The sequence below is a fragment of the Toxorhynchites rutilus genome, chromosome 2 (genome assembly GCF_029784135.1).
Source record: "Toxorhynchites rutilus septentrionalis strain SRP chromosome 2, ASM2978413v1, whole genome shotgun sequence".
In the NCBI taxonomy this organism is placed as follows: Eukaryota; Metazoa; Arthropoda; class Insecta; order Diptera; family Culicidae; genus Toxorhynchites; species Toxorhynchites rutilus.
This window is the reverse complement of record NC_073745.1, coordinates 180,645,735-180,657,981: the sequence shown is the minus strand read 5'-3', so window position 1 is coordinate 180,657,981 and position 12,247 is coordinate 180,645,735. Positions and strand designations below refer to the sequence as shown.

Here is a 12,247-nt window from a genome sequence, read left to right as displayed (position 1 = left end):
GGCAAAGCAGGGATACAAAAGAAAATCAAACGGCGAACGGCGTGGATTTGAGTATTTTGGGGAAACGTTTTCATGGTGTCACTATCTACCTCACAAAAAAGTTTTTTTTTCAAATTCTGAACCGAACACGATTGTTTAAAGCTACTGGTGAAGTTTTGCCCAAGTTTTTATGCGATTTTTGCCTGTACACATTAAATTATGTCAACGCAAAATTTCAATTAAACTCACCCAACGGATTGAAAGTTAGAGTAATTTGAGTGTGTGCGGATTTTAAACGGTACACCCTTTAGAACATTGAGTTTTCTAACGCCAATGATCAAAGCTTCACCAATGGCTTTCTACAAAAAATGTTTTTTACAGCTTGGTGTTAATGAGTTAACATTTGTTATACAGTCGAGTTAAACATGCCTATAGGCATGTTTGTAAGTTAAATCAAATTGAACATTCTGTGATCTTGTAGAAACCACACGTATATTTTGTGATCACTATACATATCCAATTTCAAACAGGAAGTCAAGTGAAAAACATAAAACTAACATACCATTGAGGTAATATAACAGGGCGATTATTTTATTGAGGTAGTTTGGTTAGATATGCAATTGCTTGATCTCATCAATATATATGCGTGAATTCTATTTTTAGTAAACCAACCAACGTTTAGTTATCTAAACTCACATGTTTTTTCCCTTACATTTCAGGAGACACTAGTTGAGGGCCTTCAAAAGTCGTCTAAACGAGTCTTGTATCGCGAGTCTAATTATTTTAAGGAAGATTCTGTGGATGTATAACATAAGCCACTTTTTAATCGACGGATCTAATAACATTTATTATTATTATAGATATTTTATAACATTACTTATGTTCAATCATATTGTCTCTAGTTTGAGACAGAAGACAAACGTATTGAATGTGTTACTTTCGCGTGAAAACTCGACTGAAGTAACAGACTGCCACTGAATAAGTATTATAGAGAGAACGTGGTAGAAGTTTATTTTTACTACAGTCAACTTTAACTATTATAAGGAAGCATGAACAAATCGGAATGAAAGATATTCATTACGGTGGGGTTCAATTTTTAGTTTTAAAGACTAAATTAAACAAATGTCATCTCAACATCACGAAACACGTGAGAATTAAGTCAAATTCAAAGCCATTCCATAAAAATGTCAATTGCTTCAGTTTGTTGCATTCTTTTCAATTGTTTGCGTTGAAAATCAAAATGTACATTAGTGCCAAAAACTTTACTATAAACGAACTTATATTTTATTTGTTTAAATTTAGCTATATATATATTTTTCGCTGTAAAATAAATATCTAGCGACGGATATTATCAACCAGTTACATTTCACAGCGGTTCAATGGCATCTCATAGTCAACATAGACGAGAGTAGTAGTGATTAACCAATTAACGATACGAACAATATACATGAAATATACTTGCACATTACAAGATAAATAAAATATATAAACGTTTAATTCGGCGTTTGTTCTATTGAGAGTGTTATACAGGAATCGAAACAATTCAGCAGTCCTGGATTAGGAGGTGAGTGCATTGAAATTTATTCTCAATCAATTTTTTCCATATGTCTTCCTAAGATGCTTATTGGATGGCACTAACGATACCAGTGGAACTTTGGCATTCTCAACGTAGATATTACTTGCGTCATTTCCTAAGATGAGCTTATGTTATTGTTTAGTCTGTTTCTCTTACCCACACTTTTATTTATTTTATTTTTTTATTTGGAGGGAAAAGCCTACACAAGTGGGTGCGGACATCATATTTTAAGTATCAACCCGATTACATTAAATCCTACAGTTACATACACATAAACTTAATCAAAACTTACACATCAACCAATTCATAAAAACCTAAAAAACATAACAGTTTTCATCGTTATTTGCGCTTGGTAGTTAAAAAGCTAAAAGAAGAAGCAAGTTGCAAGTTTTTTTTCTGAGAATAAGAATAATAATTGCGTAATGCGGAGAAGCCCCTGTTTATTCAAAAAATGGACCCAGACAAAGGTAATAACATAACAGCGTCTGGATAAAGCACTCAAAATTTCTCGTATTCTCTCAAGGAAGTACGGTGAGTGCTTTTCCGGCCTCACTGAACGGATAGCTTCGACAGAGCTAAGACTATCCGTTACAATGTAATAGTGTTCAACAGGTCGTGAGGCGACGCTGTCCAGCGCCCAGTGTATTGCTGCCAATTCAGCAATATACACTGAGCAAGGATACAACATTATAAGATCTTCGGAATGGGCTCCCCACCAGGTGCCGGTAATTGTACGGAGAAAGTTTATTCTTTGTTGACATTTTTTACTCAGATTCCTAATATGGGCCCCCAAGTACATTTGGAGTCGAACCAGACCCCAAGATACTTGAATGACATAGCATGAGTGATCGGTTTACCCAAAAGTTGAAGGTTTTGCTGGTCTATGCTTCCTAGAAAAAACCACCATCTCTGTTTTCTCCGTGGAGAATTCGATCCCTAGCCCAATGGCCCAGGTTGAAAAATTGTTCAAAGTATCTTGTAAGGGTTCTTGCAGGTCGGATTCGTTTGACCCTACGACAGACACCACTCCATCATCTGCAAGTTGTCTCAGGCTGCAATTTTGTGTAAGACAATTGTCAATGTCGCTTACATAGAAGTTGTACAAAAGGGGGCTTAATTGATAAAATATGTAGTCCGCCATCTTGGATTTTCAAGATCATAGAATACGCAGTTTTATAACGACAGCAGAGATAAAAGCGTGCTCCAAATTTCAGATCAATCGGTCAACAAGAAGGAGGATACATTTCTTTTGATCTGGGACAACCCTGCAGATAAACATACAAACATATTTACAGTAGGTAATGCTAAATAAAACCGTTTAAAAGTATAATATAAAAACAATATTTTTATGTTTTTGATTTTCTGATTATTCTACATATCCCATATTTACATTTAAGTGCATATTCTATCAAATTCCGTTTAAAAAATCTACTCAAATTGAACGAGAAAAGTGTCACCCACATCTGGGTAACGGGTCCTCCCAGGAAATACACCCATCACCCAGATCTGGGTGACAGGGCGATCAAAGTGTTAACACGGTTTCATAGCGACTATATGGAATTTTTTAAACGTATTAGGGTCAACGTTTCTTATCGTACTGGAAGGTATTTTTGTTCGCAAGGGAATGCTTAGAAGATTATATGCTTATACTAGCTGACCCGGCAAACGTTGTTCTGCCATAAACATTATTTGGTGAAAAATATACATTTGTTGTTTTCAAGATAGACTGCTGGATCCCATTCAACTGCACCCGTGGTCGAGTGGTTAGCGTCTCACATTATTATGCCGGGTGTTCGGGTTCGATTCCCGTTCTGGCCGGGAGATTTTCCGTCAAAGAAATTTCCTTCGACTTGCACTGTGGTCACGCGTATTCTAAAGCTTGCCCCTCGAAATACATTCAAGGCATGTTGTTTGGCTTAAGAAATCTTAACTAAGTAGGGGTAGTGGGGCTAATGTGGTCACCTGCTTGTTTGGTAGTATAACTATTGATTGTTGACACCGTATTGATAGTTATCTTATGTTTGAAGAGTTTCAAGACTTTTGAGTCCTCCTGTACTACACTAGAGCTGTCGCTTGTCAAGATATAACTAAAAACAAAAAACGCTCTCTCGGTAGCCATTCAGCCGTAGTTTTGTGCGTTCCGAATTTAAGGAATTTCTAGTGAAATTTTGTGTATTTGACCTGATATTTGCGACAAATCAACAGTTTGGACGACTGTTCACATATTCTAGGGGAGGTGAACAGATATTTTGTTCAATTTTAGTGATTATTTCGTATATTTCTAATTTCGTAGTTTGAGGAGCAAAGTGGTCAGTGCAGGATTACTGCTGACAATGTTCTGTTTTCAAAAGCTGATGTACCTCATCACCTTCTGCTCTTAAAGGGGTCTCTTCTGTGGTTTTGTCCCAGGAAAAATATTCCTCTCCAACCATAACCATGGCTCATTTTGAAAAACATTATTTGTTTCCTATGTGGTTCGCAATAATTGCCGCACGCGGCTTACCTCCAGTGAAGATTACCATGCAATGGCCGAATGACGAGAGGCGAGCACTCATAACAGTGCACAATGGTCCAGGAGATGCATTTAAGTGGAAATTAGCATTTAGAGCTCGACAGTTATTCTCTAGACAAAAGCTGTCTTAGACAAAGTTGTTACTCATGATAGAGCGCTCGTTTTTATGTTGTCAAAAATAGGGTGACCAAAATTTTCGATGAAATAAAAAATCTAACTTTTTTATCTTTATAGATAGAGGTAAACATAGTTCGACAATGTTATAGCTCCAGTTATTTGAGACATCTTTGTAAAACAAAGTTTTTCTCTATCTCTTGAAATAACCGATATAGCGCATTTTTCTAAGTTACGTTAGAGTCACCATGAAAAAAACTGATTTTTCGCTATAACTTTTATGTTTCAAATTTTACATGCAAACTGTATTCGAAAGACTTTCAGAGCTTACTAATGCAAACATTTCTCGATGCAGAACTTGTCAATATCTCAACTTTACTCAAAGTTATTGATGTTTCTTCCCAAAAAACATGCTCTTTTCATTTGTTTGTCATTCTTTCTGGGGCAAACGCAAACAAAGTTTATTGGCGGCATTTGAAAGAGTATATTTCACTCTACATGATGTGTGATTTTCAAAACTATGTTATTTTTTGTGTTTGAGTAAATAAAAACTGAAATCATGAGTTTTCGGGTAAAAAGCCATTAATAACTTTGAGTAGGATTAAGATATAGACAAGTTCTGCATCGCAAAATGTTGGTATCGATAAGCTCTAAAAGTCGTACGAAGACAGTTTTGATGTAGAATTTGAAATATGAAAGTTAAAGCAGAAAAAACACGTTTTTTTCATGGTCACCCTAATGCAACTTAGAAAAAAGCGTTAAATCGATTATTTTAAAAGATAGAAAAAAGCTTTGTTCTACAAAGTTGTTTAAAATAACTGGGGCTACAACATTGTTGAACTATGTTTATCTATATCTATAAAGATAAGAAAGCTAGATTTTTCATTTCGTCTACAATTTTGGTCACCCTATTTCTGATAACATAAAAATGAGCGCCCTATCATATGTAACAACTTTGTCTAAGACAGTTTTTGTCTAAACAATAAATATCTCCCCCAAAGTTGTTTTCAGCCCTATCTGAGTTGCATTGGGATAACTATGAAAAAACGGGTTTTTTTTACTCTTACTTCAATATTTAAAATTCTACATCAAAATGATCTTCGTACGACTTTTAGAGCTTATCAATACCAACATTTTGCGATGCAGGACATGTCAATATCCTAATCCTGTTCAAGTTATTGATGGGTTTTCATCCAAAAACTCATGATTTCAATTTTAATTTACTCAAACACAAAAAATAACATTGTTTTGAAAATCACATATTATATAGAGTGAAATCTGTTCTTTCAAATTCCGTCAACAAACATTTTTTATGTTTGCCCCAGAAATAATGACAAACAAATGAAAAGAGCATGTTTTTTGGGAAGAAACATTAATAACTTTAAGTAAAGTTGAGATATTCACAAGTTCTGCATCGAAAAATGTTTAAGTAAGCTTAAGTAAGCTCTACAAGTCTTTCGAAGACAGTTTGCATGTAAAATTTGAAATATAAAAGTTAAAGCAAAAAAACAGTTTTTTTTTCATGGTAACCCTAACGTAACTTAGAAAAAAGGCGCTATATCGGTTATTTCAAGAGATAGAGAAAAACTTTGTTCTACAAAGATGTCTCAAATAATTGGAGCTACAACATTATCGAACTATGTTTACCTCTATCTATAAAAATAAGAAAGTTAGATTTTTTTTTCATCGACAATTTTGGTCACCTTATTTTTGACAACATAAAAACGAGCGCTCTATCATGAGTAACAACTTTGTTTAAGACAGTTTTTGTCTAGAGAATAACTGTCGAGCTCTAAATGCTAATTTCCACTTAAATGCATCTCCTGGACCATTGTGCAGTGCAAGCATCAATCGATCGACCGAGAGCTAGAGGACATTATATTGAAGCGCGTTACACAACAATGAAGAGACTGGCGCCTACCACACATTTCCTACTACGTTTTTGTACGTATGAGAAAATTTCAATTACGATTCTAGGTGAATAGGCCTAGCTCATTTCATACATGTATCTACTATTTCAATAATGATTTAAACAAATTTGTCCAAGAAAACACGCATAAATCTATCTCTTGTAGCGTGATATGTTCTAGTGACCACTTTCCCCCTCACAGGTGACAACTTTACCTCCTCACTAAAAAAATGTTCGAATTTTTCAATGTACTTTTTTCAATTTTCATAATAAAAACCGCTTACTAGCATGAACTACAATAAGTTGAGCTACAATATTCTTCGAAGAACGGAAATTTTTGATGGTGTGTGGACACAGGAAATGGGCATATTCCTTCGGGTGACCACATTCCCCCCAGTTCCCCTATTAATAAATGACGCTAGTTAATGCATACGTTGAGACGGCAAAAGTTCCACAGGGAACGTTTCATCTTCGCTTATTTTTCGTCGGCCTATTTCCGCCACTTCAGTGCCAATCACCGACATCGGGGAGGCGACTCCACCTGTTCCTACCTATCAGACTCAACAACTCATGAGCCGGGCCAACTTCTTTTACTTCCACTCCGAAGGAAGACGTAACCAGAGATTTTTCGCCTCAGAAAATCCCAACGACGCCAGCTGGGATTGAACCCAGGCCGATCGGATTGTGAGGCTGTTACGCTAACCACACAACCACTGGCGCCGTCTCCACAGGGAACGTTAACGTCATTCAAAAGGAAGGATCCCGTTCATAAATTGAAAAATCGAAGATACACCAGACACCTTCAGTGGAGATGATGTACCGACCAATTTGGTAGCGAATTATTCCGTCGTTGTCATTCAATTGTGAAGTATTCACGTCGGTATTCTGAATTTGAAAAACAGCCATATTGATTCATTTATTCACGGACTTGCAATTGTATTAATTGCTCTTCATCGATCTGCAGAACTCAACATTAATATGAGCATGGCATGTTTCGCTCAGCTGAGGCGAATATGGTATTACTCAATGATTTTCAATTTCAGTGTCTACATTGCTGATATTTGTGAATGGTTGTCGGCCATTATCAGTATTTCTTCGTTGATATATTGGACATCCGCATACGCTTGCGATCGTGACGTCGGTGAAGTCTTTACTCGATGTTGTTTACACACTATAGGGATATAGTCCTGACGCTAACTTAACTATTTTTCTATAAACCTCCTTTTATTTCTGCCAAAACTTTATTCTTAATTTAAAATCATTATCAGAGACAATTCTCGTTGAATAATTGTCCCCACTTGCAGAGAATGTGTTTTTTTGTTACACAGAACTCATATTAGAGCCTATTTTCTTTTTTTTTCGGTAGAGCCTATTTTTATTTATGATTTTTGTTTAAAAAGCGTGTCTAACTCTTTCCGTTAGTCATTCACAGGACTTCAGAAACTTTTTGGATTCGCTTTCAGCTTGTTTTGAAGTACACGCTGTTGGGCTTGATAAAGACGTTTGTTAAGTTGCTTATACTGTTTGTTGGCGATGTTATATTTTTGTTTCGACACGATTGTACGATGTTTGCAAAATTTCTTTAAAGCAACACCTTTTAATGACTTCAGTCGCATCAGTCAGCGGTTGGACCAAGGTGGGTTAATAGGTGGAAACAGAATTTTTTTCGGAACGAACTGATCGACCGCATAAACTATAATATTCGAATAATGTTGCTACATTCCCATTACAATCCCGGAGTTCATCGTCCCAATTGATATGATAGAAAGGCGACCATTCTTTCGAAGTCAGTTTTACGATAAGCATAAGAAACGGTGCCTATAGTACTACGAAACGAGCAAGTCTGATGGAAACGTAATGTTATATGCAGCGGTGGATGATGTCTGCACCGTTTGACTAATAGCTCAGATGCCTCGAGGACCGAGCACTTAGAAGCGTGACCGACGGAACAAAGATCAAGTAACCTGTTGTTGTCATTGATTGTTGATTGTCCCATTCAGTTGCAGATGATCAGCAGTGTAGTAGCAGGCCAGCAGAGATGTTATTAGAGGTGTAACATGTGAGCCATTGATGTGCGAATGGAAGAATTCTCGTTTTTGGTCCAGTTGATTGAAGCCAGGTTAAAATCACAGACAGCAAATATATCGTCATTAGCACTCATCTTCGATAAAACCCAAAAAATTGGATTGATTCGTTGATTAACCAACTCAGTATCCCGAAGTCGGTGCGCAGAAGGATACAACACACAAATAAACACCTTTTTTGTTGTTAGGGTAACAGCCACCCACAATTGCTCAACACCCGTACAATGGGGAGGGTGGAATAAACGAGAGGTATATATTGAACGGACTGGTGACAAGATTACACCTCCAGTAATTTTAGTACTGGTAGACCGAGAACGATCAGCTCGATGAATCATGTGATCCGCACCGAAAACTGCTTGGAAAGCATATTGCCGTTCAGCCAGGTTACAGTGAAGGCGAGGGCGGTCCGATAAGTACTAGAGTGGGGAAGCAGATGCATCAACGCGAGAGGGACTAGTTTACTAGAAGCTCTAGCCAAGTTGGATGTTACCCTGTGCAACGAGGGCACCACTAGTACCTTCCGCCGAGAGGGTCGAGAGTCCATCATCGACTTGACTTTCTGCAGTCCGTCGTTAATGACGAAAATGAGGTGGAGGGTATGTGAAGGATACACCCACAGTGATCATCAAGCCATCCGTTATACCATTGGCCAACGAAACTCCGTGGCAGTACGGATAAATATGACATGCCCGCGCAGGTGGAAGACAAAAACCTTTGACAAGGACCTTTTTATCGAAGCACTACGCGTGGAAAGCGACGTCTTGAACATGAACGCGGATGAACTGACGGAAACGCTAGCAACAGCATGTGATATAACAATGCCAAGAAAAAGGGAACCCAGGTATAAGCGACCTCCAGCCTATTGGTGGAGCGAGGCACTTGGCGTGCTTCGGGCCAATTGCCTTAGCGCCAGAAGACGTTTCCAACGGTCAAGCATAGACACCAGAGAAGAGCGGAGAGTGGAATTCAGAGAGGCTAGATCCACTCTTAAACGGGCGATTAAGGGAGTTATGTCGGGACGTGGACGTCAATCCATGGGGCAATGCTTACCGAATGGTGATGGCGAAGCTCAGGGGCCCAACGACACCTTTCGAAATGTGTCCCGAAAAATTAAAAATTATCGTGGAAGGGTTATTTCCGCAGCACGACCCAACGACCTGGCCACCCACGCCATATGGAGAGGATGAGGATAGCATCGAACGCAGAAATGTGACGAACGATGAGCTAGTTGCAGCTATCAAACGCCTAAAAACGAAGAAAGTGCCTGGCCCAGATGGAATCCCCAACGTAGCTTTGAAAGCGGCAGTCCTAGCATTCCCTGATATGTTCAGGACAGCCATGCAGAAGTGTCTAGACGAATGCTACTTTCCGGATCGATGGAAGGTACAACAGCTAGTACTACTGCCCAAGCCAGGAAAGACGCCGGGTGGTCCAGCATCGTATAGACCCATATGCCTGTTGGACACTCTTGGGAAACTTTTGGAGAGAATCATCCTTAATAGACTGATGGAATGCACGGAGGGAGTTCGTGGACTGTCCGATAATCAATTCGGATTTCGGAAAGGGAGATCCACGGTAGATGCCATTCGCATAGTGGTCGAAAGAGCCAACAGAACATCCAAACAGAAGCTCAGAGGAAATCGATACTGCGCAGTGATAACGATCGACGTTAAGAACGCGTTCAATAGTGCCAGCTGGGAGGCCATCGCGACTGCGCTCCACACGATGAAAGTCCCAGACTACCTGTGTAGAATACTGAGAAGCTACTTCGAGAACCGTGTGCTGGTGTACGAGACAAACACGGGCCAGGCGCAGATTAAAACTACGACGGGAGTTCCGCAGGGCTCTATCCTGTGCCCATCGCTCTGGAACAGTATGTACGATGGTGTACTAAAACTGAATCTGCCCAGAGGTGTGGAGATCATTGGCTTCGCGGATGACATCGTTATTCTCGCGACAGGGGAATCTTTGGAACGGGTCGAAATGCTCGCGACCGAGTCGATAGACATGATCGGAAGGTGGATGCAAAGTGTGAAACTGCAGATAGCCCACCACAAGACGGAAATGCTGATTGTCAGCAACCGCAGGGCGGTGCAACGTGCAGAAATCACAATTGGAGAGCACTCGATAACCTCGAAGCGAGACCTAAAATACCTGGGGGTGCAGATCGACGATCGACTGAACTTCAACAGTCACGTCGATTACGCTTGTAAAAAAGCAACGAAGGCAATCAATGCACTGACACGAATCATGCCCAACAACTTTGGCCCAAGCAGCAGCAAGAGGCACCTCTTGGCTAGTGTCTCCTCATCGACACTACGTTACGGTGGTCCAGCCTGGATCGCGGCGTTAGAAACTCAGCGGAACACGAATAGGCTGAATAGTACGTACCGGCTCATGGCGATGCGAGTCGCGAGTGCGTACAGAACCGTGTCAACAGAAGCGGTCTACGTCATAGCCAGGTTGGTCCCCATAGACATCATCTTGGCGGAGGACAGCGAGTGCTATAGGAGGAGGGGAACCAGAGGAATCCGGAAGCTAATGAGGGCGGAGTCGATGGCTAGGTGGCAGCAAGAGTGGAATGCGGCGCAAAACGGCAGGTGGACGCACAGGCTCATACCGACACTAATGGGCTGGGTGAACAGGAAACACGGAGAGGTAAATTTCCATCTAACGCAGTTTTTGTCTGGTCATGGCTGCTTCAGGCAGTATCTGCACCGGTTCGGACACGCAAGATCGCCTCTTTGTCCGGAGTGTGGAAATGTGGAGGAAACACCGGAACACATCGTATTCGAATGTCCCAGATTCACCACAGTGCGCGAGGGGCTGCCTACCCTTCATGCTGGGAACATCGTGGAGGAAATGTGTCGTGACGAGGGCACCTGGAACGCAGTAAACAGTGCAATCGTACATATCATGTCCGAGCTACAGCGGAAGTGGAGGACCGACCAGCATGCGGATAACGCCTGACCATAAGAGATGAACAATCGAGACGGCTGTAGTACCGGATAGGCCCCCCCCCGAGAGCCGCCGTGACGGAGTGCGCGTCATGTTGGAGGGCACTACCTAATCGGCGCTCCGCTGGGAAGAGAAATCCTGCGAGGGTGACTGTGACGGGGCGCGCGTCAAGTTGGAGGGCGTTTCCTAATCGGTGCACGTCTCGACAGGTAATCGGATACTGCCGCGAATGACTGAAAAATGCCTGCCTGACAACGCCTGATCGTGGCCTGGATGGAAGAACACCGCGAACGCTCGAAGGAGCGAGCATCAAGGATGAAACCATGATCAAAATGGTGCATACCCCACGAGAGTAGCTGTGACGGAGTGCGCGTCATGTTGGAGGGCACTACCTAATCGGCGCTCCGCTGGGAGAGAAATCCTGCGAGGGTAACTGTGACGGGGCGCGCGTCAAGTTGGAGGGCGCTTCCTAATCGGTGCACGTCTCGACAGGTAACCGGATACTGCCGCGGAGAACAGCAAAAATGCCTGCCTGGCAACGCCTGATCGTGGCCTGGATGGAGAAACACCGCGAAGGATGAAGCCATGATCAAAATGGTGTATACCCCACGAGAGTAGCTGTGACGGAGTGCGCGTCATGTAGGAGGGCACTACCTAATCGGCACTCCGCTGGGAAGAGAAATCCGGCGAGGGTGATTGTGACGGGGCGCGCGTCAAGTTGGAGGGCACTTCCTAATCGGTGCACGTCTCGACAGGTGAGAAATCCCGCGAGGGTGACTGTGACGGGTTGCGCGTCAAGTTGGAGGGCAATTCCTAATCGGTACACGTCTCGACGGGTAAATGGATGCCTGCGAAGAGGACATAAGCGCAGTGGAATGAAAAGCGAATAGAGAGAAAAAATGTTGAGAAAAAGGGAAGGACAACGTTAGTCAGCGTTGAAAACTCGAAGAGTGCATGAGCACAGCCGCCCCCTGAAGTAGTCGCCTAGATGTGGTCCCAGGGGGAATAAGGCAACGAGTAGAGGGCTTGGTTTTTGTGGGTGCGATCCCCACTCGACGTCTGCGTTAACCCTTCCCAGATAAGGCTGGTAGAGCGTTCCTCACCTCTATAAAAAA

The 12,247-nt window shown here is 41.5% G+C and overlaps 1 protein-coding gene across 8 annotated transcripts in view; it reads left to right on the top strand.

The window, feature by feature from the left end:
• LOC129764896 (F-actin-uncapping protein LRRC16A) overlaps positions 1-1,476 on the top strand; it is a 58,574-nt gene extending 57,098 nt beyond the window's left edge. For 7 of the 8 annotated variants that reach the window (XR_008741283.1, XM_055764523.1, XM_055764522.1 and 4 more), the window contains 2 exons: positions 699-782; positions 840-1,476. Coding sequence is in view for 7 of the 8 variants with exons in the window: in XM_055764523.1 (XP_055620498.1) it covers positions 699-782; positions 840-881 (126 nt within the window). In the remaining variant the exon portion in view is untranslated. Of the gene's footprint in view, positions 1-698 lie in introns of all 8 variants that reach the window. The other variant, XM_055764524.1, reaches the window with a different exon arrangement.
• The last annotated feature ends 10,771 nt before the right edge of the window (positions 1,477-12,247 follow it).